Source organism: Schistocerca gregaria, chromosome 6 (assembly GCF_023897955.1).
Source record: "Schistocerca gregaria isolate iqSchGreg1 chromosome 6, iqSchGreg1.2, whole genome shotgun sequence".
NCBI lineage: Eukaryota > Metazoa > Arthropoda > Insecta > Orthoptera > Acrididae > Schistocerca > Schistocerca gregaria.
In genome coordinates this window covers 244,883,423-244,910,634 of record NC_064925.1, presented here as the reverse complement: position 1 = coordinate 244,910,634, position 27,212 = coordinate 244,883,423, and the positions used below count along the sequence as shown (strand labels likewise).

The following is a 27,212-nucleotide window of genomic DNA, read 5'->3' as shown; positions in this document are numbered from 1 at the left end:
CTACCGAAGCACGACTCGCGCCCGGTACTCACAGCTTTACTTCTGCCAGTACCTCGTCTCCTACCTTCCAAACTTTACAGAAGCTCTCCTGCAAACCTTGCAGAACTAGCACTCCTGAAAGAAAGTATATTGCGGAGACATGGCTTAGCCACAGCCTGGAGGATGTTCTGCAAGGTTCGCAGGAGAGCTTCTGTAAAGTTTGGAAGGTAGGAGATGAGGTACTGGCAGAAGTAAAGCTGTGAGTATCGGGCGTGAGTTGTGCTTCGGTAGCTCAGATGGTAGAGCACTTGCCCGCGAAAGGCAAAGGTCCCGGTTTCAATCTGCCAGGAAGTTTCATATCAGTGCACACTCCACTGCAGAGTGAAAATCTCATTCTGGAGGTTTCCTCTGTCCCACTCGTAGGAACATGGGACAGGAGTGACCCAAGGGGCCCCTTCCTGAAGACTGACACTTCTCCGGCTGAGAAGTGGGGACTGATGGTTGGAGGGCATTGCTCCCAAAGTAGGCAATTCGGGAGCAACAGGGATAGAAGTGCCGCCCCCCCCCCCCCCCCCCCCCCCACCATCAAGGGCACAGGTGTAGTCATACAGCTTTGAGAGCCATCTACAAATGGCGGAACTGATGGGGCTCAAATCATTGGGGGGTGTACGATGATGTCATATGCACAGTATAGAGCCTTCCTCTTTAGCCTCAGTGTACGTCAGTCGGTCCAGGATCTTTTATTTTACTATTTTCCTTTCTTTCTGGAGAGTCCTGCAGTCCAGTGAGGAGAAGGGTGCTCTCCGCAGTTGACACAGATGGGAGGTGAGACTCGTGGAGTATTAGAATGTGAAGGTCGTCCACAATCAGGACATGTGACACTGGAAGTACAGCAGGAAGACGTATGCCCGAACCTCCAGCATTTAAAGCGCCGCCTCAAAAGAGAGATATACAGCGTTACATCATGGCAGTATACCTCCTCTGGTAATGTGTCACCATCAAAGGCCAAAATGAAGGCAGCTTTGGACCCCTATGGACGTGCCAGACAAAATGAACACCTTGTCGCTCTAAGTTGGTGCGCAACTCATCATCAGACAGCAAAAGGATGTCCCTGTGGAATATGATACTCTAGACCAAATTTAAGCTCTTATGGGCTGCGATGGAAACAGAAATATCCCCAGCTTCTCACAGGCGAATAGTGCCTATGACTGGGCAGACAACGCTGTTTTTATCAGAACTGACCCAGATTTCATTTTGGACAATCCCTTCACCTCCCCAAACTTATCCTCTAAATGCTCCACAAAAAACTGAGGCTTCATTGACGCAAAAAATTCCCCATCAGCTCTCGTACATACAAGGTACTGGAGCGAATAAGGTTCACTGCCATCCTTAGCCTGGCATACCTCCAATGGTGTGGCCAGGGAGAGGAACGATTTGAGGTCATATTTCCTTGTATTAAAGAGAGATCTTGAACACTTGGAGACTGCTATTGTTTGACCACCAGCAAGTGGTGGTGATGTATGCTTCATAGCATGTCATCTGCCCCGATGCCACCCACTCTGACCAGTGGCCCTCTCCACAGGGGCAACCCAGCCTCAGCAAAGGCAACATGGCAGGATGACAATTGCCAGGAGTCCTGATGCCCCAGGGAGATGGGCATCTACTCCTTGGCATACATGGAGAGTTAACAGTGCAGGCATCAGCAGAGTGATACATGTGTAGTCAGGGAGCTACAACCCCCCAGAGGTTACATGGCAACCCCACCACAATGGGCTGGCTACCAAACTGGAAGACTGGAGCAAACATGCAAACAGGTCCATTGTCATCATCTGTGCAGAAAAAAAGAAAGAAAAAACTGCACAGTGGATGGAGAATAATACATCCAGGAGGGTGACCTCACCCAACATCTACATCTACATCTACATGACTACTCTGCAATTCACATTTAAGTGCTTGGCAGAGGGTTCATCGAACCACAATCATACTATCTCTCTACTATTCCACTCCCGAACAGCGAGCGGGAAAAACGAACACCTAAACCTTTCTGTTCGAGCTCTGATTTCTCTTATTTTATTTTGATGATCATTTCTACCTATGTAGGTTGGGCTCAACAAAATATTTTCGCATTCGGAAGAGAAAGTTGGTGACTGAAATTTCGTAAAAAGGTCTCGCCGCGACGAAAAACGTCTATACTGTAATGACTTCCATCCCAACTCGTGTATCATATCTGCCACACTCTCTCCCCTATAACGCGATAATACAAAACGAGCTGCCCTTCTTTGCACCCTCTCGATGTCCTCCGTCAATCCCACCTGGTAAGGATCCCACACCGCGCAGCAATATTCTAACAGAGGACGAACGAGTGTAGTGTAAGCTGTCTCTTTAGTGGACTTGTTGCATCTTCTAAGTGTCCTGCCAATGAAACGCAACCTTTGGCTCGCCTTCCCGACAATATTATCTATGTGGTCCTTCCAACTGAAGTTGTTTGTAATTTTAACACCCAGGTACTTAGTTGAATTGACAGCCTTGAGAATTGTACTATTTATCGAGTAATCGAATTCCAACGGATTTCTTTTGGAACTCATGTGGATCATCTCACACTTTTCGTTATTTAGCGTCAACTGCCACCTGACACACCATACAGCAATCTTTTCTAAATCGCTTTGCAGCTGATACTGGTCTTCGGATGACCTTACTAGACGGTAAATTACAGCATCATCTGCGAACAACCTAAGAGAACTGCTCAGATTGTCACCCAGGTCATTTATATAGATCAGGAACAGTAGAGGTCCCAGGACGCTTCCCTGGGGAGCTGGAGAATGAGCGAAACTGCAGATCCACGACGACGAAGGATACTAAAGGTCTCAATGCACGATAGACATGATGCACCATGTAAGGCACCCTTACCCAATTGGCTCACTCTTCGGAAAAATTTTGGAGAATGGAGCTCAAACCCTACAGGGGACCCTCACAGAAAAAAACAGGTGTGAACACGAAGAATTCACTCTGAATTTTAATCTGAATCCAAATGAACTATCATGTTTCCTGGCAATAAAGTACACGATGGAAAAAAATTGCTACTTGTCAGTGTGAATATTTCTAATTTTCAGGAGAGATTTCTGCTGGTTCTTTCTGAATAACTTGGATGGACAACTATTAAAATTCAGATCACTTTCTTATTAGAACTGGAAATTAGTGCACTGGTTACCTTAAAGTTGAACTGTAAGACAGCAATGAATAAAAGCATGCCTGCAAGCAGCTCTGTTAGTATCTTTATCAAATAATGGAACTAGACATAAGGCAAAGGTTGCTCAACTGTGTAAAATACTTCGTGACTTTGTTGAATTCTACATTTTAATGGTGTATTCTCTTGTTCCTTATAAAGCACACTGTATTAATCAATAATGAGTGCAACTCTACTTACTATATCTTTTGCTTCCTGAATTTTAATATTAAATTGTGTGAAGTTCTTTCCTTCTCGTCCAGTATGGAGTGTCTCCCCTGACCTGCAGTTCTGGGTGACTTTCTCAAAATCTGCCCCTTTTCCTTGACCTCTCCAGTCCTTTTCCTTCCCCTTCAACCCTTGTCTGAAGGAGGAGCCACTTTTTGCACAAACTTGCCAATTACAACAGTCTTATGTGTGTGTTCTGCCACCACTTGGTGAGTAGATTTTTTCCCCATCCAATTAAATAACTGTATGAGTATTCTCTTTATTTTTTAAAATTAACTTCTTATCCGTCAGACTGACATTAGTTTACATAATCTACAAACACAGCAGGCGACATATTAGCCATTTCCTACAAGTCCCAAAAAAGAAATTACCAAAAGAGAGGATAATTTCTTTCATGGCAATTGAAATGAGGTTGATGTCATTTATGGACATTTAAAACAGACGACTTAGCATGGACTTGCAGTAATTCAATGCTTAATATGTCCCACTCCAGCAAAACTGGTATAGTATTTGCATCAAACATTATTTTCTCCAACTTCTATTACTTAGATGCAAATTAGTCGACACATCTGTTCTACTATGTACACAATGGTCTGCTTTTGTTAGGAGAGTGTCATGATCTAAACATTTCAAGTCATTTGAGTAAATCACAGGAGTTTCCAGAACATGAACACTAAAGAACTACAGTACAATTCCCTGGCATGTTTGTCTGGGAACCAAATGAATGTCTATTTAAAATGGTGTGGACTTTTTAGGTTCTCTATGTTCCTCTTATCCATCAATTTCTCTCTGACCTGTGAGGAGCTACCGTGCAGAAAGTTTGTTCACTAGTCTAAAAAATTTGTTTGATCTCTCTTCTTAAGTAATTGTTTCACAACAGTATATTTTAGTATTTATGGAACATCATTTGCTGAAACGATTTACAAACAGACAATAAGGGACATTACAAAAAAATCTTCAAGCATATTTGAAGAAATATCCTCAGTTGTTGGAACAGGGGCAAAAATTCAGACCTGAACTGTAACAACGAACATTTTTTCCTTCACATCCACCACATTGCCAACAAAACACACATTTGTTGTCTTCTAAAGTATTATTGTCCAATATGACCAGATAAAACTGACAGAAGAAAATAGGATCGTTAATTGTGTGTTCTCATAAAATAGGGGGAATGTGTCATGGCTATGGTAAGGGACTTGGGTTGAGTATGATTAAAAGAAAAGTGGTTTCTGCCATAGCAATATCCCTTCAAAAAGTTTCACACCAATTTTTTCTCAGAATGCCAAAATATTCTGTTGCCTTCCAATCACAAAGTGAGGAATCACGATCATAATAAAATAAGAAATCAGAGTCAAAGATTTAGCTGCTCATTTTTCACCACGCACTTTCGGGAGTGAAATCTGAAAATGATGTCTTGCACCATCTGCCAAACTTAAAAGTGAACTACAAATAATCATGTCAATATTTGTGCCACTAATGGTAAGCAGTCAGCCACCATGACAGAATGGATGATTTATGCTACTACATGTTAAACAGTGCGGTGTTTTACCACTGTCTAATCCCCCAACAAGTACTGATCCATTGGCGCCTGTGTAGTGACAAACTCAAAAACATTTGAAGACCTTGTACAGTGGTGTGTTTGTGTTATTTTATTGTTATCAATGGAATTAATCACTCTTAAGCCAAAACTGAATGATTGTCTACTTATACAGCAATTAAGAAACAAATGGCATAGTTCATCAAAAACTGATAAAACAAAAGGCATTATCAAAATCAATTAAAACTATCTGAATAATCATTTATCTTACCTGCTGCCTATTGTTTGGTGTGAAGGGCAGTAATGTGGATACGTGGAACATTATTTCACAGTCTTGATACTGAGCATATACGGAGTAGAGACCGGTCGAGTCCGCTAGAAAAAATAAACATTTATGTAAAATATTACATGGAACATTGTTTCCTCTTGAATATTATAGTCCTGAAGGAATTATCCGATTTATAGCTTAGTAACATGTCATATTGCTAGCAACACATCAGGAAATACCATAGTAAATTTTAAAATGGAAACTCATGAGGAAGTGTCACCACATATACATGGAGGACAGCTTGTATTGCAGTTTGATGGTTCATTGTCAGTTACTCTAAAAAGTTTACATAATATACATGGCATTTATTAATGATGTGAAATTACAGTACATCAATACACCAAGCACATTTAAGTCACTACAACAAATTGCGTTTTAGGTATCGAGAGTTTTTTCCTTAAACAAAATGAGTAACAAGGACCTTTCATCAAAAGTTGATGACAACACATCATTTCACAGAGTACTTACTCTTGTTGTCAAGTCCAGCTCGATATTTGTCGAAACCACGCAGTCTTACTCGCTGACCTACAGTGTCGAGGAACTCTACCAGCGCAGGACCTGCATCCTCATTATTGTACATGTCTTCTTCAGAAGACTGCCCTGCTCGGCAATAAAGCACACCAACTTTGTAGTGTCTTATTAATGCCTGTTCATCGAGTTTCAATAGCTGCGCTTCTGTCTGAGGTGATGCAATCCCAAGACGCAGGCTGTAACCGTAGCAAAATAATAAAATCCAACTTGTTTCAATAAAGTAATTTTCCAATACTTTTGTACATTAAAATGAACTACGTTCATTCGTTAAATTCACACTGAATTACATTTGCATTGTCTTAGAAGCTACAAGCATAGTTTTGAATGTCACAATCTATTTCTCAACTGTAAAGCAAGAGAGAAAATTTTAACTTTGAGCACAAATGATTGAACAGCAAAGAAAAATTAAAAGACTATAAACTATTTATGCACTAAAAATGAGAATGTAATGTTTAACTTAATAAGAATCCACACAACAAGCCATTTACACACCCATATGTCTGACTGTAAAACACTTGCTTTCTCCCCATCAAGTGTCATTGTTCTTTCTGATCAACGACAAATTAACAGAAACTTGCATATTAACTAAAGTTTTTTGCATCAATATGGTTGTACAACTACCAACTTGTCTTTCTGTGGATAGCATTTTAAATAAAAACAATGGTTACCAGTATCTACTGGCAAGCCTAAGTGTTTCCTTCTAATTCACCTGCTGCAGTCAATATTACAGTAATTCAATTTTGATATGTTTCATGCCATAAGTACAGGGCATTTCAAGATGAATATTAATTACAAAGTATTATGTTGTCGAAACTATCCATCACTGTGCCACACCTCTGTTACTGGAGGGATGAATACATCATCTAGTTTATTTTCACTCAATGACTGTTGTCTTATGGTTGTTTGGTTACCATCATACATTGCAAAATTGCTACACCACAGTAAAAATACTCTGTTGCTTGTGAAGTGTAATTCTATGAGTACAGGGCAAACACATTTCAGGCTGAGGTACCAAAATGATCCTCCAAATGGATGGCACATATGCACTTGGTGGTGTCAACAATGTGGACACGAAATGCTTATGTGAAGGAAAGAATCCTGGCTGCCCTCATGTCTGACAAAAATGTCATATATATTCAAATTTCTTTCCAACATAGTCTTACAAACAAATCAACTCCTCGTGCGAGGCAGGAAGTACAACTGCCTACAACAATTTGGCATGTTTTGAGACATCTATTGGCTACCAAGCTGTACAAGTTAGGGTTGTTACAGGCTCTACATCATGATACCAAATGCAAAAATGTACCATTTTCTGGTGAGTTTCAGAATGCTATTGACAATAACACTTTCATGCAATATCATGTTCAGTGATGAAGTGACTTTCCACCTTAGGGGACAGTAAACAAACACAATGTTCGAATCTGGGACCAATAGAACCCATATGCACATATACGAGATTCACCGAAAGTCTTTTTTTGTTCAATATTCCACTCTTCTGTTAATGCCCCATTCTTCTTTGATGGAAATACAGTTAAATGCCAACATTATCTTATTTTGTTACAAAATTTGTCTCCAAGGATGAATGAGGACAACATTTTTCAACAAGCACCGCCTCCCTGGAGTCACCAAGTGGATTAATATTTGAAAAACTCCACCAAGCTGTTGGATTGGTTGTCAAATAGCCAGCGACTTAGCATTTCTCAGCTGGCCTCCACAGCCACTGAATTTGACACCTTGCAATTTCTTCCTACAGAATTTCATTAAGGACAATGTTTATGCACCAACACCACCACAGAACCAAGAATATAGATGTGAAAGTTTCGTAAATGTGTGTGTCCCAAGTTTCCTAGTCATAGGCATTCAAAATACACACATTCTCTGAAACACCCTATAGGTTTATAACTTATGTTGATGCATTGGGGTGTGGAATGTCAGGAGTTTAACCATTACAGGGAAACTAGAACATCTGAAAAGGGAAATGGAAAGAAGATAAGCATTTCTGGTCAGATGAGTATAGTGTGTTATCAACAGCAGCAGAAAATGGTGTAACAGGGGTAGGATTTGTTGTGAATAGGAAGATAGGGCAGAGAGTGTGCTACTGTGAACAGTTCAGTGACAGGGTTGCTCTTATTAGAGTCTAAAGCAAACCAACACCGACAATGATAGTTGAGGCAAACATGCCGACATCGCATGCTGAAGATGAGGATGTAGAGATGGTTAATACAGTACGTAAAGGGAGATGAAAATCTAATAGCAATGGGAGACTGGTATGCAGTTGTAGGGGAAGGAGGAGAAGAAAAGGTTACAAGAGAACACGGGCTTGGGACGAGGAGAGAGGAGAAAGTCTAATTGAGTTGTGTAATAAATTTCAGCTAGTAACAGAATACTCTGTTCAAGAATCAAAAGAGCAGGAAGTATACTTGGGAACGGCCAGTTGATGTGGAAATATTTCAATTTAATTACATCATGGTCAGACAGAGACTCCAAGATCAGATACTGTATTGTAAGGTGTACCCAGGAGCTGATACAGACACAAATCACAATGTAATAGTGATGAAGAGTAGGCTGAAGTTTAAGAGATTAGTCAGAAAGAGTCAATATGCAAGCAAGTGGAGTATGGAAGTGTTAAGGAATGATGAGATAGACTAAGTTCTCTAAGGGTGTAGATACAGCAATAGGGAATCACTCAGTTGGCAGTACAGAGTTCAAGGAAAATGGGCATCTCTAAAAATGGCAATCACAGAAGTTGAAATGAAAAACACAGGTACAAAGAAGGTAACTGCGAAGAGACCATTCTGTTGATCGATGAAAGAAGGAAATACACAAATGTTCAGGGAAATTCAGGAATACAGAAATACAGGCCACTGAGGAATGAAATAAACAGGAAGTGCAGGGAAGCTATGATGAAATAGCTGCATGAAAAATGTGAAGAAATAAAAATATAAAAATAAAAAATTAAAAAAAAGATTGTTGGAAGGACTGACTCAGCATATAGGAAAATCAAAACAACCTTCATAGAAATTAAAAGCAAGGGTGGTAACATTAAAGAGTGCAATTGGAATTACACTGTTAAATGTGCAGGACAGAGCGAATAGGTGGAAAGAGTACACCGAAAGCCTCTATGAGGGGTAATATTTGTCTGATGTGATAGAAGAAACAAGAGAAGAGATGGATAACATTTCATCAGAATTCCTATCATTGGGGAAAGTTGCAACAAACTGACTATTCAAGTTGGTGTGCAGAATGTATGAGTCTAGTGACATACCGACTGACCTGAAAAAATTTCATCCACACAATTTCTAAAACTGCAGGAGCTGAGAAGAGAGAGAATTATAACACAATGAGCTTAACAGCTCATGCATCCAAGCTGCTGACAAGAATAATAAATGGAAGAATAGAAAAGAAAATTGACAATGTGGTAGATGACTATCGGTTTGGCTTTAGGAATGGAAAAGGCACCAGAGAGCCAATTCTGACCTTACGGTTGATAATGGAAGCAAGACTAAAGAAAAATCAAGATACATTCACAGGATTTGTCAACTGGGAAAAAGCTTTTGACAATGTAAAATGATGCAAGATGTTCGAAATTCTGTGAAAAATATGGGTAAGCTACAGGGTAATATACAATATGTACAAGATCCAAGAGGGAATAATAAGAGTAGATGACAAAGAACAAAGTGCTAGGATTAAAAAAGGTGTAAGACTGGGATATAGTCACTCTTTCACCACTACTGTTCAATCTGTTCATCAACAAAGCAATGACAGGGAGAAAAAACAGAGTGGAATTAAAACTCAAGGTGACAGGATATCAATGATACAATCTGCTGATGACATGGGCTATCCTGATTGAAAGTGTAGGATACTTACATGAACCGCTGAATGGAATGAACAGTCTAATGAGTACAGAATATGGATTGAGAGTAAACTGAAGAAAGACAAAAGTAATGAGAAGTAGCACAAATGAAAACCGTGAGAAACTTATCAGGATTGATGGTTACAAAGTATATGAAGTTAATGAATTCTGCTACCTATGCAGTAAAATAATCAGTGACGGACAGAGCAAGGAATACATCAAAATCAGACGAGCACTGGCAAAAATGGCATTCCTGAAGAAGAGAAGTCTACACTAGTATCAAACATAGGCCTTAATTTGAGGAAGAAATTTCTGAGAATGTACATTTTTGACAGTGAAATGTGGACAGTGGGAAAACTGGAACAGAAGAGAATCTAAGCATTTGAGATGTGATACTACAGATGAGTGTTGAAAATTACGTGGACTGATAAGATAAGGAATGAGGTGGTCCTGCATGGAATCTGAGAGGAAAAGAATATGTGGAAAACAGTGACAAGGAGGAGGAGGCGGAAGATAGGACATCAGTTAAGACATCATGGAATGACTTCCATGGTACTAGAGGAAGCCGTAGAGGGCGAAAACTGTAGAGGAAGATAGAGATTGGAATACATCCAGCCAATAATTGAGGATGTAGGTTTGCAAGTGCTACTCTGAGATAAGAAAGTTGGAAAAGGAGAGGAATTCATGGTGGGCTGCATCAAACTAGTCAGATAACTGATGACTCAATAAAACCTCTATCCTTACCATGCAGTTAAGATCCATGAATGCCTATTGCAGCAAATTACAAGATTACAATATAGCTGTCTATGTATTATTATAGCAATCACTAGATGTGTATTTTCTTACACAATGTCAGAAAAGAAAACTCAATGAGTATAAAATTGGTTCTTACCATGACAATTGTATTTCAGGTGCTATGTATTCCAGTACTTCCTTTGTACACATTCCCTTGTTACTATTTGAAGGTTTAATGTTTGGTATTGCATCCTCTAGAACAGATCCTCTCAGTGTTAGGAGCTGCGAAGAAAGAAAAATATAATTTACATGAAACATTTGTATTACTAACAATTGTGTACCCTCCTATGTGTATGAATTAATGAAACTATATATGAATCATACACTGAAGACAAACTTAACAGAAAAAAAATATTGATTCTTTCCCTGTAAATAACTAACATTTTTGCTTACCTCAGTTGTCCTGATAAGCAGCCTATAAAGATACGTAGGTGATGCTTCTCCCCTCTCTAATCGTTCTCTCCTCAGACTTACAGCAATTGGTCCAAGGTTCTCATCCACACCAAACCAGTTTTGATGCTCTGAGAAAAATAAGAAAATTATATCACTTATGGTCATTACTCTGTTATTGGTGGGGAAGAGGGTGGGGAGGGTGGGAGAGAGAGAGAGAGAGAGAGAGAGAGAGAGAGAGAGAGAGAGAGAGAGAGAGAGAGAGAGAGAGAGAGAACCGTTTTGAAGATTAAGAGCAAATTTGTCGAAGTGATAATAGCACAAGCTGGATCCATCTCACAACCCTGCCATTCACCAGATCACACACTTAGCCAATGGCCAGTGACTACCAGAAGATAGGACTGGCATTGCAGTAGTAATGAATCACTGCAAACCAACAGCATTGTGGTCTAAGAAAAAGGTCAGGACTCATCTGTCAATCAAAAGATACAGATTACTGTATAAAGCCAGTGAAAGTGATTTTTAGTAGGCTGTTGTTGTTGTTGTTGTTGTCATCTTCAGCCCACAGACTTTACATAGTGCTTGTTGTTCACTCTCAGAATCTGAAATATTAACGAAGGATGAGTTTGTCGGACTCTTGCAAGACTGCGATAATCTCAGCCACATAGATTGAGTGGTTTTCGTCTGCAGTCTGTATCATGGCCGGTTCAGAAATATTTCCCCCACACAAGTGATTTATTTGATGCGACCCCCTCCTCCCCAATTCCTCCATACACATTCCGCCATGTCAATTTTAGCTACTTGTGATACGCACTAAAATAAAAATCTTGTGCTTGGGAACCCTAAACAACCATTTCCAATTTTGATACATGTTAAAAACTGCATTATTCAATTCACAGCTGTAATGGTATATTTTAAGAGAGAGAATTGATTTCAGTCTACGATCAGATCATCAAGGGTCCAAAAACCGTTTCAGCTGCACGTCGCTTTGTTCAGAGAATGATTATACCCCACAAATGGACAGAACAATGTATTTACAGCCAGTATAAAAGATGGGACAACATACATCTGATAATCATTATGCCAATTACACAAATGTGTAACTGCGATGGTTTCTGTACCCAATGGTGGTCTGATCCTAGACTGAAATTGATCATCCCTAATGAGATTTACCGTTACAGCTGTGTATTACATAAATCAGTTTGTAACATTTACTAAAGCTATCTAAAACCATTCCCATAAAATAGTTTTGTGTTACATCCTGTATATTAGAAATCTAAGTTGTGTCAACTCTGGCAGCCCAAACGGCGGTTGTGTTTGTTGTACCATTAACCAGCCACTGTGTTTATCCCATGACCCTCCATTTGCTTTTGCAATTCTTTGTTAATCTCCAAAAATTGAAGGATGGCACTTTGTATTTCTAAAGGAGGTACAATTTTTTTTAGGAGCTCGTGGATGAAGCTTTGGTTTGAAGCCCCAATTCGAACCCTATAGAGCATGTTTGGGAAGAAGGGCTTGTCAGTGCTATTCAGAGACCCAAGAGCACATTTTAGCATCCATCAGGAGTGTACCTGTAAGGTTAGACACACTAATTGGTGTAGAACAAGGCTGTGAAGATACACTTTTGAAGATGTGAAGACAGGGCTGTGATTGTTCAAAACTCTGATGCATTACATCTACGAGCTTCCTCAAAATTAGCTTGAAGTGTGAATCCATTTGTGTTATTTCCGTACTTCCGTCAATGTTTTTAATAATATTTTTCATTATTACACCACACCTAGATGGGACCGTACCATAATATTTTAACGTAAAATACTAGATTAGTGTTGTAAATAAGGTAAACTTTAAAAATTAAGAAATTGAAATAATGTGTTTTTCGTGACAGACACTAGATCGCGTGTTTGAGTTAACATAAACAAACTTATTCAAAACAAATTATACCATGGAAGTCATTTCAAATGCCCATTCAATCACATACAGTACAATGGATTGTTAACTACCCTCTACCATGTACTTCATATTGATATACAGGGTACTTTTGTACCAAGCGGTTATAATTAAAGTGCAGCTACTCACGGAGCTCCAGTGTGGGCTGTGATTAGTTTATGGCAGTGAAACTTTGAAGATATGCTAATGCATTAATGTGAAACTGATTTATCCTGGAAAAAAATTAGTTCCAATTTCGGTCAGCAGGTGCAAATCTGATGTTTTACACTGTATGGTAAGATGACCATACTGCCATTTGACAATCCATAATGTGAGTTAACAATATGGCTATCCAGAAGAGAGAGAGTGAGCTGTTAAGTGAAGAAACATTATATGAACAGCAGCAATTACAATGCTGCCTTGAGAAAGTATAGCTGACTGATAAGTCAGAGGAGAAGCCCGATGCCATTAAATGGTTTAATGAAAGCAATAATGGAATTCAAGAACGCAGGTCAACTTTTGTGGCACCTGGAACACCTATCCCGGTGGAAGCTATGTTGGTGTAACTGGCCATACAGTGCGTGCACCGAATAGTGCTTATACACATGAAGTGTCACGAGAACTGTCCATTCCATGGTCAACTGCATGGAAAGTTTTGTGGTCTATTTTACACTAATACTCTAACAAGAACCAGATGATGTAGCAAGTTGAATCTCATGATCTGCAGCAACGTTCAGAATTTGCTCTTCAATCTCTGGCACACAAAGACGTTTATGAGATTTGGCCAGGCAGTATGGAGTGACGAGGCACATTTTACACTACAGGGTGCAGTGAATGCACAGAACTGCCGAATTTTGGGTAAATAATGTTAAACCACTTGTTGTGCATGAAGAGCCATTATATTTGTTATGTGACTGTGGCGTGAACTCACAAGCACCTTTTCCTCTGTCTGCTCGTCTTTGAAGATAATACACCCACAGGGTATGTCAGGTGTAACGTGATGTCGGCACGTTATCGAGACCACCTCGTACATCACAATTCCTGCTTTGGAAGATTGCAACTGTAAGGAAACCACTGTTTCGATGGAAGAGGAGTAACACATCATGTCACCTGCACAGTGAAATATCTGCTTAATGCAAACTTCCACTAAATTTAATCTCCATAGGTTTTCCTTATGCATGGCCTGCAAGATTACCTGATCTGAATCCATGTGACTTCTGGCTGTGAGAACATCTAAAAGAAAGTGTTTACCACAGGGGCAGATTAGGTCTATCTGATCTGAAGGCCTGTATACAGTAACACATTGTTCAGATTCCACTGTGAGCAACTGCTGATCACATTTTATGAATGCAGTATCTTATGGACATGTCCACTGCCCGTATTGAACAAATTACGTAAGTAGCAGTTAATAAAATAATCAACATTAAGCCTCTCATTTGTTTGACCTCTTCTGCCCACATCCTGTTCCTAATCCATTACATATGGAAATATTTCTACACCCCTCCGTTGCATTCACAGCGCCGAATTTGCACCTGGTGGACAAAATTGGAACTAATTTTTTTCGAGCGTACACGCATTAACACATTAGAATACCTACCTGGTTTTGCTGACATACTAATTACAGCCCACAATGGACTCCTGTGAGTAGCTGCACTTTTATTATAACCACTCAATTGGAATTAAGCCTGGTGTTTACGTAAATATGAATATTTGTACGTACGTACACTAAAATGCCAATTGCATTTTTATTAAACATGCATTTTTATTAAACATGCATTTTTAATCTTCTGGCAACTTTAACAGTTTATTCCCTTTTAGCATTTACCTTTTTGACTCGCTTATTGGTCGAATTTACATGTTCTCTTTTAATTTTATTTTGTGTTAGTAATATGAGAATACGCGTGCCACTCTATATATGCATGTTAATGGCCCTTGCAGTGTTTGAAACAGTGGCTCATACGCCTGGCTGACCTCTGCAGACGCGCACCGAAGATGGCGCAAACAGCCGGAAGCAGCCTCTAGAAGGAAATCTCGAGTCGGATGCTGTGCTATCTCTTTCAAGCGACAGAGGAAATAAAGAGTGACAGCGGAATAAAGTCAAATGGTGGTCTGATTGCGTTCCGCACTAGTAGTTGGGAGGAGGCTGGCTCATCAGTCGCTGCCTGTGTCGATTGGCGGTTTAATGGCGCGCCACAGGGTCTCTCGGAAGTCGCGTCGCGAGGTCAGCATGACTCAGAGCTCGTATAACGTGACTGCTGCTGCTACTCGAACCCGACCTGCTCTCTCGCCATCCCACGCAGGATCAACCTTGAGCACTTGTAAATCAGGCTCCGCTGCCCGCCCTGCAACAGATCGGCTGGTCGACTCTACTTGAGAAACACGGTGTTCTACACTAAGGCTGCAATGGTGCCATTCTGCCGCAACTTACGACGTTTTTTAATAGTCGATCCACGAGGGCTACCCGGAAAGTAATTTCTTTAAGGCCAAAAATAATGGAACAATTAGAACAAATCTATTAGGAAACACTTAAAACGACACATTTGTATCATTTTTCTTATTACGTCACTGCAAACGAACAAACGATTTGTCAAACTACACGTTCTTGACAAATCATTTAGCAGTGTTCTGTTTTCTCTAACGTGTTCGTCAAACACAGCGGTGTGTGAGAAATTTCATTGCCATAACGGCACCGTAACGGAAGATAATACAAAAGGCCTAAATACTGAATTCGGTCTTTCGAAACTATTGCACCGCGAAGGATCGTAATACGGTCCCTCCTTTCAACCACGGTGGTTGTTGTTGTTGTTGTTGTCTTCAGTCCTGAGACTGGTTTGATGCAGCCTCTCCATGCTACTATATCCTGTGCAAGCTTCATCTCCCAGTACCTACTGCAGCCTACGTCCTTCTAAATCTGCTTAGTATATTCATCTCTTAGTCTCCCTCTAAGATTTTTACCCTCCACACTGCCCTCCAATACTAAATTGGTGATCCCTTGATGCTTCAGAACATGTCCTACCAACCGATCCCTCCTAGTCAAGTTGTGCCACAAACTTCTCTTCTCCCCAATCCTCTTCAACACCTCCACAACCACGGTACGAACGTCGAAATGGAAGATGTTGAGATAACCAAAGTAGTGAAAAGGCATCAGTATCACACGAGCGTGTCGTCCCAGGATCTTGTGGACGGCGGGAGAGCTATAGAAACTTCAGTGACAGACGCTACAAGAAAGGCGTTGTGCATTACGTACCGGTTCCCATCAAAATTTCGACAAAGCACTTTGCGGGAGGAGTTGGAGAATATGTTACTTCCTCTCACATACATCTCGCGAAATGACCACGACGAGAAAATTAGAGTAATTAGAGTTAAGAGAGTTCATACAGAGGCCGCAACCGTCAATCACTTTTCTGACGCGACATTCGTGAGTGGTACCGTACGGGGAAAGAGGGATCTGAAGAACCCTCTACACACGCCGTCAGGTGTCTCGTGGATTGCAGATGTAGATGTAGATGTAGATGTTAAAGGCCGATATGGCAAACAAACATCAGCCAATTTCGATCTTGCATCGCACCACGTACCATTACCTACTAGTGTCAAAAGTACTTCGCGATACGATACAATACGTATGGCTGCGTCGAAAGTGAGGTTAAATTTGACATCCTGGCGGGTATGTCCACGAGCTCGTTTGACAAGTGGATAGTAAAGAGCGAATTCGACGAACAAGTTTGTTCGTTTCAGGCACCTGTACATACTAGTTGAAAAAGACGTGCTTCACTTCGTCTTCATTTTCATTTGTTTTCTAAGACCATTCTAGATCAGAAGAGCACTGTAAAAATGAACACTAAAAACTCGTCAAAATGTTAATATTTCAATCTCGAAAACATTCTCGGATGCTCAGAAATACTCAAGTCGACGTACATATTCAGTAATACCCGAATTTGAAACAAAATGCTCTGTCATTCATTCTGGGGGAGACATTTCCAATGCTGCTGCGATGCTCGAGTTTTGCCGCTCAGAACACTGAACTACTTAGCGCCGCAGAACTGACACATATGAACCAGTGACAACATGTTTGTGTTTCTTGTATTCCTTAGTGGGATTATAACGAAATGCTTCACTTGGCAGACTGTAATCTCTACTACGTCTACTTTGGACTTCTCGTACACTACTGTTTTGCTCATGCTCTTGCGATCTTTGTCCTGCACGAACTTCTGTGGAGCAGTTCCTCCTCCTCACTCGTTCCTGCCATCTAATTTCATCCTGCTGTTCCTCTATACCTTTTTTCCATTGCCAAGCTGAGCATGGTTCTCTTTTTTTCTGTTTCCTTTTCATTGCATTACTAGCAAGCTCTCTTATTTTACGTTTCGGTTACATGTGACAGAGCAATATTAACACACTAAAATTCCAGTGAATACACTATTCACTACCGCATGCAATTCATTTTCACCTGAATTTATGTCACTATCATTGTCACTTTTGTATTCAGTTACCTAACGTTGTTCTCCGAATTTTAATCATAACTTTACGCAGTGTACTGTAAACAAGATCACAGCTACGTCAAGTATCTGTGCTTGGCGCTACCCATGTAAAGCTGGAGCCGGTCGCTAGTTCTGTTATAATTAGAACGAATATTCAAGCTCAGAATACACTGTTACCCATGTGGCTCACTTTTTATCGTCAGAAGACAATGTGGGCCCCAGTTCCTACTTCAGGAAATATGTGGGGGCTCCACCCTTGTAACATGTCCAAGCACTATTGTCTATCAACGTGATTCGATCGCCCTTTCCGTACAAGATTACGGTCGATAATTTCCAAACCAAAATGCCGATAGCAAAATAAAATTATTCAAGTTTTCTTCCGAGAAGGTTCCTTTCACAATTGTTTGGTCTGTGTCTGTACAAACTTAAAGCACGCTGTTAAACATTGCCTCGAGGAATGCACTGCTGACGGCACGTTAATAGCTGTTGGTACATGTAAGTAATCGTGCAGCTTGTAAGAATTCCTACTTAGCCAGAGGATTAGCGTCCATGCCTTTGGTGTGGGAGGATCCAGGGTCTACTCTTTTTTCCTATACGTCCCACAATCATAAATCACTCCTCTCACTTCCTCACAGGCAGCAGTTGGCCATTCGAAACAGGCCGAGACCTAATCCATGAGTGGAGTTTATGTTTGCAGAAAGTTTCTAAAATGGGCAGTGATATTTAACCTAAATCACATTTGTTTTGTTGAAGTTGCAGTCTTCAGTGCTAGAAAGCTAACAGGATAAAATCTTTTGTATATGTAAATTGAAAGTGGAAGGGGAGGGAGAAGGGGGAGTGAGGGAAAGGGAAGGGAAAAGGGGAAAATGGAAGGGATTACTGATGCCAGCTGCATCGGGACATCACGCAGAATCAGTGCCAACAAATGAAAATGTGTACCAGACCGGGATCAAACTTGGGATCTCCTGTAACCCGGGGCACAGTGTAACTGCAACTGCACAGAGTATTTTGTTATGCCTCAGGCCGACCCACGTTCCCACCAAACACTATGTATCTGCAGTCTCTGTCCATTTCCTCCCTGCTCACTGCTCCGAGATTCCTGCAGAAGATCGGATGTACATGTGCATCCACAATGAAGGTGGATTCATTGCTCATCTACGCAAAGCAGTTATAAGAATGCATGGTGTCTGTTCTTTTGGGCACGTCACACATTCATAAACAAAAATCTATTTTCCTAACAATCAAAAGGGATGAGAAGTTACAGGTAAGCTATGCACCAGGAATGATATTTGAATTTGTTACTACCAGCACATTTTGCAGGCAATCTCCACACATACCACTGAATGTACTATCAAAATTATTTTACCGTCCAACCAAGTTCAACATTGAGATGTGCAATTTCCAAACACTAACCATAATTTCAATCCTTTTTCTCTTTTGAAGGCTTAACATTAAATATTTAGCACATTAACTCCATTTGTGGTGGAAGCTAGAGTCTAACATGGATGGGGGTGTGTAGGGTTTACTGGTAACACAGTTGGTAACAAACTGCAAATATACAATTAACATATTCACAATAGAAAACTGTTTCTCAAAGTGGAAACCAGTAAAAATTAGTGGAATTCCTGGTGTGGATTGGGTTGGTTGGATGTACAACAGTAGTGGTTTAAAGGATGCCTGCTTGTAGATGACATGATCCTTGAAGACTGGCTTAATCCCATGCAACACGGAGTAAGGTTCACCTAAAATTTGCTGCCTGGCGTGCTCGACTGATGACCAACAGGGAAGGGATATGACTACCTCACATGTTGAGCTTCTCACACAGTTAAGATTCGTCACAGGAGTTACCAAGCTCACTTTACTGTGTGGATGGCAACGCACATCAGCTATCTGGTCAACAAGCCTCCTCAATTTTCAAGCACCTTCTGACTCAATTTGTCATCTTTACAATGAACCGCTTGTCATTTCGTTAATGGTCATAGTAATTGTGATATTTCTAAATTGAATAAGACACTGCAAGAAATTCTGATAGTTTACAATGGGAAAAGGAGTTATTGAGTGTGTTTACTGAATGTTAAGTCATACACTGTCTGCAGGTAAGTTGAGAGGAGATCTATACATTTTTTTCATTCTTGAGAAAATGGGTTGTATGTAAAGCACTCCATCCCAAATATATGGTGACACTGAAATATTCAAATTCCTTTTATCTCTTAAGTAGTATGAAACATCAAAACAATACACTGGAAAATGATAGCATTCAATGAGGAGAATATTGTGCTAAATAGTTAGTATGCAGAACTTCCTTATCCCCAAGATGTAAAAGTATGTAAAGATTTATAGATTTTTCCATAAAATAACATTTTGAAGTTCACAGACAGCTGCTGAAATGAGAATTGCTGTGGCTTTTGCAACAAAAAAGTGAATAAATTATTTGCTGTTTTTTATACTGAGAAGGGGCTTTTACATAAACTGATGACCCCTCTAGCTGTCAGCTGTTAGTTTAATAATACTCTGCTTCAGTAGTGTCACAATTTCAATTACATTAGAATTTAAGTGAGGTGAATCCTCAAACTTTTGCATTCTAGCAAAACAATCAAATTACATAGCAACAAGAGAAGTGTAGGAGTTACTCAAAGCTCCATATTGATGACACTTTTCTGAAGGAAAAGAAGTTAGACGACAGGAAAATAGATCTCTTCTTCTGTTGAAATTTCACAGAAGTATATTTTAATAATACATTAATAAAATTAAACTTGCCAAAACAATTTTATTTATATATCTGAATGATCTGAGAAATATAAAAACAATTACAGCATTATCTTGTTTATGTACAAACCTTTCCTCAGTGTAAAATTACTGTGTAATTTATTCACTTCTGCTATTTCATAAGTCACAGCAATTCTCTTTTTAACAGCTGTCCATGACCCTTCAAATATTGCACTATTCAATTGAAAAAATCTGTACTTATTTGTATATTGCAGTAGACAATGAAGTTTTGTACAACCACCATATGGCAAAACACTCTCCTCATGTGGTAACATTTGTCAATACTTTGTTTTGATCTCTCAAATTTTTTTATAGGATGTGAAGGATATTGTAAATATTTCATACTCACAAGAGGAATGGAGTACTTTTCCATATTTGAGAAAAATCAGTTATATGTAATCAATATAGCTCTCCTCCCACTTTTAGGAATAATTCAATATGCTATCTAACATGTGTACACTAATATATTACCTACCATGCACCAAATACAAACATAGCAAAAGATAGCAATCCAAATTTTTCATTGCAAGCCTCTCAATTGCACACCACTTCAGTGACTGTCCCTAACCCACTCCAGTTGTCCAAGAGGAGAAAATGGACACACAGTTTTATGTGGAATCCAATCACATTATTTCTGGTGACTCCTCACATTGTTGAGATGTGAAGGCTGGGTTAAACCCAGGCTAAAAAATCCGCAGTCTGACGTTTCTGTTTGGGCATGTGCTTTAATGCTAGACCACCAAGCCCAATATTATCGATATGAAAGATGGTTCATTATGAAGCTGACAAATGTAGCTATAAAATGCATGAAAATCTTTCTCAAAGAATGGTTTCTTTAAAATCATTTGAGAAACATTGCAGATTGACTGGTAGGCATGTGACATTGTGTTTTGTCTCACAGGTGCACCGGCATTCTCCATTAGTCCCTGCCTTACAAGCTGTGAGGCATAGGTACCATTCAGGAAGACCTACTAGTAAAACAGCTCCAGAGCTGTAACAGACAACATACAGAGCTCCCTGTATGGTAGCCAGCTAGCAGACGATGGAACCTGCTAGGCAGCCTTCACTTGAACCAGTAAGCAAACTTATGAATATCTTAGTCCTTCTGAGACTGTTTTTACAAGTGAACGAGCATCAGCAAATGATAATTTGCTCTCAAAAAGTTTCGGAACATATTCCCACAGGACTTGAAACGCCAGCTCGTGCAAGCACTCGTTCTACCGAACCTCCACTATTGTGATGTGATTCAACAAGGCACGAGTAGTGAAAACAAAAGACGGCTAGAGCTAACCATGAATGCCTGTGTGCGTTACACCTGCAACATTCGCCGATATGATCATGTTAGTGCTTCATACTCCGAGCTAGGGTGGCTGCGGCCGGACAAACTGCGCGACTACCACACTCTATGTCTACTTCACCGACTCCTCGTCGCGCAAGCACCCCAGTACCTAGCTTCAGAGATTAAAAACCTGTCATGCCATCATAATCGAAACACGAGGTCACTCTTATCTGGTATCCTAACCGTGCCCACTCACAAAACAAAAACTTTTGCAAACTCCTCCTCAGTTGCCGTTGTCCGCCTCTGGAACAAACTGCCCCTTACTTTGAGGAAAATTCAATCTCCTGTTGCTTTTAAGAAGAAGTTGAAGCATTTCCTACTATCAACCGCATAAAATTCTCCACAAAATTAATGTGCAAGGCCAATCCTCTCATCTGTCAAATAGCAAAGCTAGCGTCTCCTATCTTGCTCCTGAGATGCCTTCCTCTTCATTTATCTCTATTAGCCACGCAGTCTCCTTTTCCTTTATATTTTCCTTAATTATGTTTTATCATGTCTCTCTATTCTTCTCCTCCCTTCACCATGAGTCTCCCTCATACTCCCTGCTGCCAGCACTCCTATCTAAAATCTCTCTCTTCAATAATGTATTTTTCGAGGTGTACCTTTCTAATTGTTTATCTCACTTTTTGTATTAGATGTAGTTTAACATGCCTACTATAACATATGACTGTAAAATAAGTAGAATGCCTGGTTAGATGTAAGAGAGGGCCTGATGGCCCTAATCTTGCCAGGTTAAATAAATAAATAAATAAATAAAAATAAATAATTCTCTTTGGTGTGAACAGTAGGTGAGCATGAGTCAACAGCTTACAATTGTGTGTGGTTTACATTCACTGGTGCTCAATTATTTTCCACTATGTGTTGACCTTTTGCACCCTCTCTGATTCAGTGCTATATAGCAGCATCACAGGTCTAGAGGGCTTCTATAGATGGAGGCTCTGTCCACGAATCTGATCAGACCAATATAGTATAATGTCAACAGCAGTGGTAAATGGTGCAACAAGGGTAGGATTCATTATTATTATGAAGGTAAGGCAGAGAGTAAATTACTGTTACTCATTCAGTGAAATGGTTGTTCTCACCAGATTCAACAGCAAGGCAACATGACCAACGTTAGTTCAGGTGCACCTGCAGATGTCACAAGCAGAAGCTAATCAAGTTCCACAGTAAAATTCAGAGAGTAATGGCAAATGTGCTATTCAAAAATCACAGGGAGAAGGTCAAACAATGGAAAAACCAGGATGGAGTGTAACAATGTTAGAGAAGGACAGTTGCCACTCACCATATTGCAGAGATGCTGAGTTGCAATAGGCACAACAAAAAGATTCGGACAATTATAGCTTTCGGCATTAATGCCTTTGTCAATACACCCTCACCCCCACCCCCACCCCTGCAGTCTCAGACAGCTGAAACCGCACTACGAGCAGCTGCACCAGTGCATGATGGGAGTGGCGACTGGGTGGATTTAAGGAGGAGGCAGGTGCAGGGTGGGGGAGGGATAGTATGGTAGGGGTGGCGGACAGTGAAGTGCTGCAATTTAGACAGAAGGCAGAGGAGAAGTGGGGAGAGGGGGGGGGGGGGGGGCACAGGGGAAGTAGCGGAAAGGAAAGACGGGTTGTGGTGGTGTAATGATGGCTATGTAGTGATGGAATGGGAACATGGAGAGGGCTGGATGGGTGAGGATTGCATATTTCACTGCAGGCATCAGGAACTATCCTAGTATCTAGCAGCTATCAATATGCAAAACAATTATTAAGATCCATATTCAAAGTTACTAATAGCCAGAATGTAACTGCCAGCTTTTCTTCATGTTAAGTTTATCACTAGTAACTAGTGTCCTGCTTTTAAATTCTCTTCCCAACTGTAATGGACAGCATCTGAAATGTATCAACCAACATTTGTGCAAGTTTTGGAATCATGTTAAGGAAGGCTGGAGTTGTACTTCAGTGTTTAAGCAGACTACCACCGCACGTTTCACGACTATGTACAAATTCAGATACATTCATATTTCTGTTCATAATCCTTTTTTTTTGCTTTGTAAAGTGTGCTCACAATGCAAAATAATCATGTTTGAATACCTTAGCTCTACATTGTAGACCTAACTAGTATTGTTAGAGTTTGCTGCTTGCAATGTTTTTCTGTTTTTTTAGGCAATAGAATATCAGACAAGTTGCAAAAGTGCACAGAAAAAATTACAACTACTACCACCCTACAAACAACAGTCAATACCATACATTAACAGAAAATGTGAATGTGTCCAGAACGGACATAACCTGCTGTTAGTTGTACACCCATATTATGTGCACAGGCATCACCCTTCCCATGTTGATCTGTCAAATCACTTTTTTCTTTTGACAGAGCTACAATTCGCAGCTGGGAGGTATTCATTTCATTGGAAACAATTAACACAGAGGCATACTGCCGAATATCCAATTTTACGCTGCACAAGCTGTGCCACCGTTCCAATGCAGAAGCTGTGAAACTCCTGAGAATTTGAAGTGTGTTGTAAATTCAAGTACACACCTCTATTCTGGTACTAGGCAAATATAATCTTCTGTAGGAACATGAAATACAGGAAGAGTGTGTGTGTGTGTGTGTGTGTGTGTGTGTGTGTGTGTGTGTGTGTGTGTGTGTGTGTGTGTGTGTGTGTGTGTGTGCGCGCGCGCGCTGTAGGGACATTTTTATGTAACAGACAGAAGTAATGGAACTGCACCATGCTTTGTTTAACACTATTTCAAAGCAACTGGCAAACCTGAGTAAACAATTGAAGTTAAAGCACCCAATAAAAAATGCTACAGTACATGAAATTTTCCATGTTTGAGTGTTCTTCACAGCCTACATGGAATCTATTAAATAACTAATAGGAATGTGGAACCTGCTATCTGGTTAGAACTGAAAATTTCTGAATTATTACTAATTAACAGTGGCGGATTGTGGAGGTTTTTTTACATGTTCACAGTAAGATGGACGATAAACTTCCACACATCATAAACAGGCCAAAAATAAATAAAATAATTGCTTTACAGAATGACACTTCCCTTATGAAGAATGTTTGCAAGAAAATCCCGTTCTCCTCTCCTTAAGTGCAGAGAGCGCTGCTAGTGCTTCATACTTGCCAGAAAAGTTTTTATTCCCTTCATTTTGCGAGTAATGAAAGTAGCTAAATTACTTGCAGGTAGGAGGTATAGTGGCCACTTCATAAAGAGAAGTTATGTTTATTTTCTTCATAGAAATAAAGTATTGCAATAATTTGAAAGTTTAAAGTACACACAATTTTTTGATTCCTGCTGCCAGCCATTGCAACTTATCTTCTTCCTTGTTTGTGCCGGTGCCGACTCCCACAGTAGCCGACAAAAGTGGTGGGAGGAATTTCAATTTACAGTTGACAAAAATATAAAATAAAGTTATGTTGATTAGAAATATTTCCTTTGAAAATCTATCTTCTTAAAGTTGTGGATGAACCACCAGTTTTAGTGAGAACAGCAAGGCATAATCTAGCAGTGTGGAAAGAAACTGCCTTTGCGAGAAGCAAGAAAGCAGTAATAAAACCACCTCTGCAGAAAGGTGCAACGTAACAAGGACGTTCGGAACTGTTTCCTCATTGGGAGTTTTCTGGTGATGTACAACATCCTAGAACACACACATACAGCAGTTCTAACTGCTGTTCGCCATGATGGCCAGTGTTTCCAGACACCCATTGCAGAAAAAGTTTTAAGAGCCCTGTCAGGAGGTAGCATCTTACAGAATCTCTACTAGCAGCAGGAGTAGGAAATGACCTATGAAACTGCCTAAATTATGCTACCGTTTTAGATTTTCTGGAAGGCCTGAATGCGGAATAATTTTGTGGAGCAGTTTGGAGCTTGCAAAATCTAGGAGTATCAGCAGCTCGTTGCACTTGGCTAGGGTTAATTCATGGCAATAAATTTGTTTGTTCCCTTGAAAATTTGAAAGTGCTGTTTCTGTGTAACTCTCTCCCTCTTGAATGAACTGTACTATTGTTTTGCTGTGTGGTTATTATTGGCAGAAGTAGTTAGTGGCCAGTTGGATGCAGTGGAGTGAATAGTCAATGGTGAAAATATTCCAGTGCAGTGGCATGATGTATTCTTTTCTGAAAGTAGTTAGGTGGTTACAGGGCTCTGACTTCTGGAGTTTTGAGAAATGTAATGCTGTCTCAGGGGTCAAAGTAAGCCTGGCAACTATTATTTAGATAAATGTGATGGAATAACTACGCAAGTTTAATTCCCCATCTGCCGACGAAGTGCAATCAGTGAGACTAGAGATTGTGGCAGCAGTCACGAATGTGATTGTGTGGCGTCACAGAAGCTCTGGCGCACAGCCAAATACTTGTGCACGAACTGCAGATTAGTGGTGCAGATGTAAAGACATACCCTGGTTGTGGAAGTAGTTGCGGTAGTAGAGTGCGCCACGGTCGACCCCCTCGATGGCTGCACGCTGCCGGCGCAGTGGACAGGCACCAGACCGCCAGTGGGACTCGCCAGCCGGGAACTCCAGAACACTGACCCCTGCGGCCAGTGGCGGACGGTGTAGTGGTGGTGCTCGACCACCTCCACCACCACCACCACCTCTTGTCAGGCTCACAACACGCTCCGCCTCGCCACCCACTTCATTACGGAAGAATGGGCAGCTGCAATGTAACACACCAACTCCACTGTAATCCTATCTCTGCATGACAAATCATTAACCAACTACTGATTGCATAGACCCTTTTGTTCTCTTAGAAAAACTTACATTTTACAGAAATCATGGGTTTATAAATAACTTGTTTAAATCTTTCTTAAACAGAATGCAAAAAGTTGTAGTGAATAAATATAAAGATGTTGGAAGAAGAGAAAATTTTAGTCACAGGGGAGAAATCAGTAACAAGTCCACAGGGGTTAAATTTTGGGCCCACTCCTATTCCTTACAGAAATGTGAATGCCCATGCACTTAACTTTCATCAAGCAGAAATGGTACTTTCTGTAAGTGATAAAAGTGTTCTAATAAATACCACCAAAGAAGAGAGAGTTGGTTATGACAACTTTTAAAGAATGATTAAGAGGTTTCCTCAAAACAGACTCTGCCTTAATTTTGAGAGAACATAGTATTCAGGTCTTTCCAAGAAATACACAAGGCATTTTCAATATGACAACATCATGCACACTATCATCTGTGCCATTTTGTTTTGTCTCCTCTAGTGATATGCTACAATACTGTGATGTACATATTTTTATGTACAACAGGACTGCAGACAGGCAAATTAATTACATAATTTTATTTCTTTCAAGTGATCATTTAAACGTTGTGAATGCCTATCATATATTAGGGACAATTTACATGTTCCTTAAAGAGTAGGCTGAAATGAACATGAAATGCCACATACGGTTAGATGTGTCAGAAAGTACACATCAATACTTCACGCACAAAGAACAAGCAGTCTACATAAAGTATTAAAAGGAAACGATCACTCCTTGCTTTCCCTGCAGGAGCTGCATTATATACTGTGGCTGTGAACAACACGAAAAGAAGATTTCTGCCACTGTGAATGAATAAATGGAGGGGGGGAGGGAGGGTAGCATGACATTTCTTAAAAATAACTTCTTTTCGAGGATAAATACTCATTCTGAAACTGAAAGTAAACAAGGATAACTGTTTCCTACAGGACCTGTGCAACGAATTTACAACGGAGAAACTGGTAAGAAAAACAATTTTTTCCAAGATGTCTAGATTTAAGATTTCAAGTCACTGGTTATTCAAAGTCTGTCAAAAGTTTTTGGAATGTGCAAATCATCACTGTTACCATGAACTGCCTTCAAGGTTTCAATGACATGTCTGTCTTGGCAGC

At 40.2% G+C, this 27,212-nt stretch overlaps 1 protein-coding gene across 2 annotated transcripts in view; it reads right to left on the bottom strand.

The window, feature by feature from the left end:
* The window catches only part of LOC126278126 (signal-induced proliferation-associated 1-like protein 2), a 788,230-nt gene that overhangs the window by 64,938 nt on the left and 696,080 nt on the right, over nt 1–27,212 (bottom strand). For both annotated transcript variants that reach the window (XM_049978014.1, XM_049978015.1), the window contains 5 exons: nt 25,759–26,015; nt 10,868–10,995; nt 10,572–10,696; nt 5,764–6,002; nt 5,239–5,342 (listed from right to left, as the gene is read on the bottom strand). In XM_049978014.1, coding sequence (XP_049833971.1) covers nt 5,239–5,342; nt 5,764–6,002; nt 10,572–10,696; nt 10,868–10,995; nt 25,759–26,015 — 853 coding nt within the window. The remainder of the gene's footprint in view (nt 1–5,238; nt 5,343–5,763; nt 6,003–10,571; nt 10,697–10,867; nt 10,996–25,758; nt 26,016–27,212) is intronic.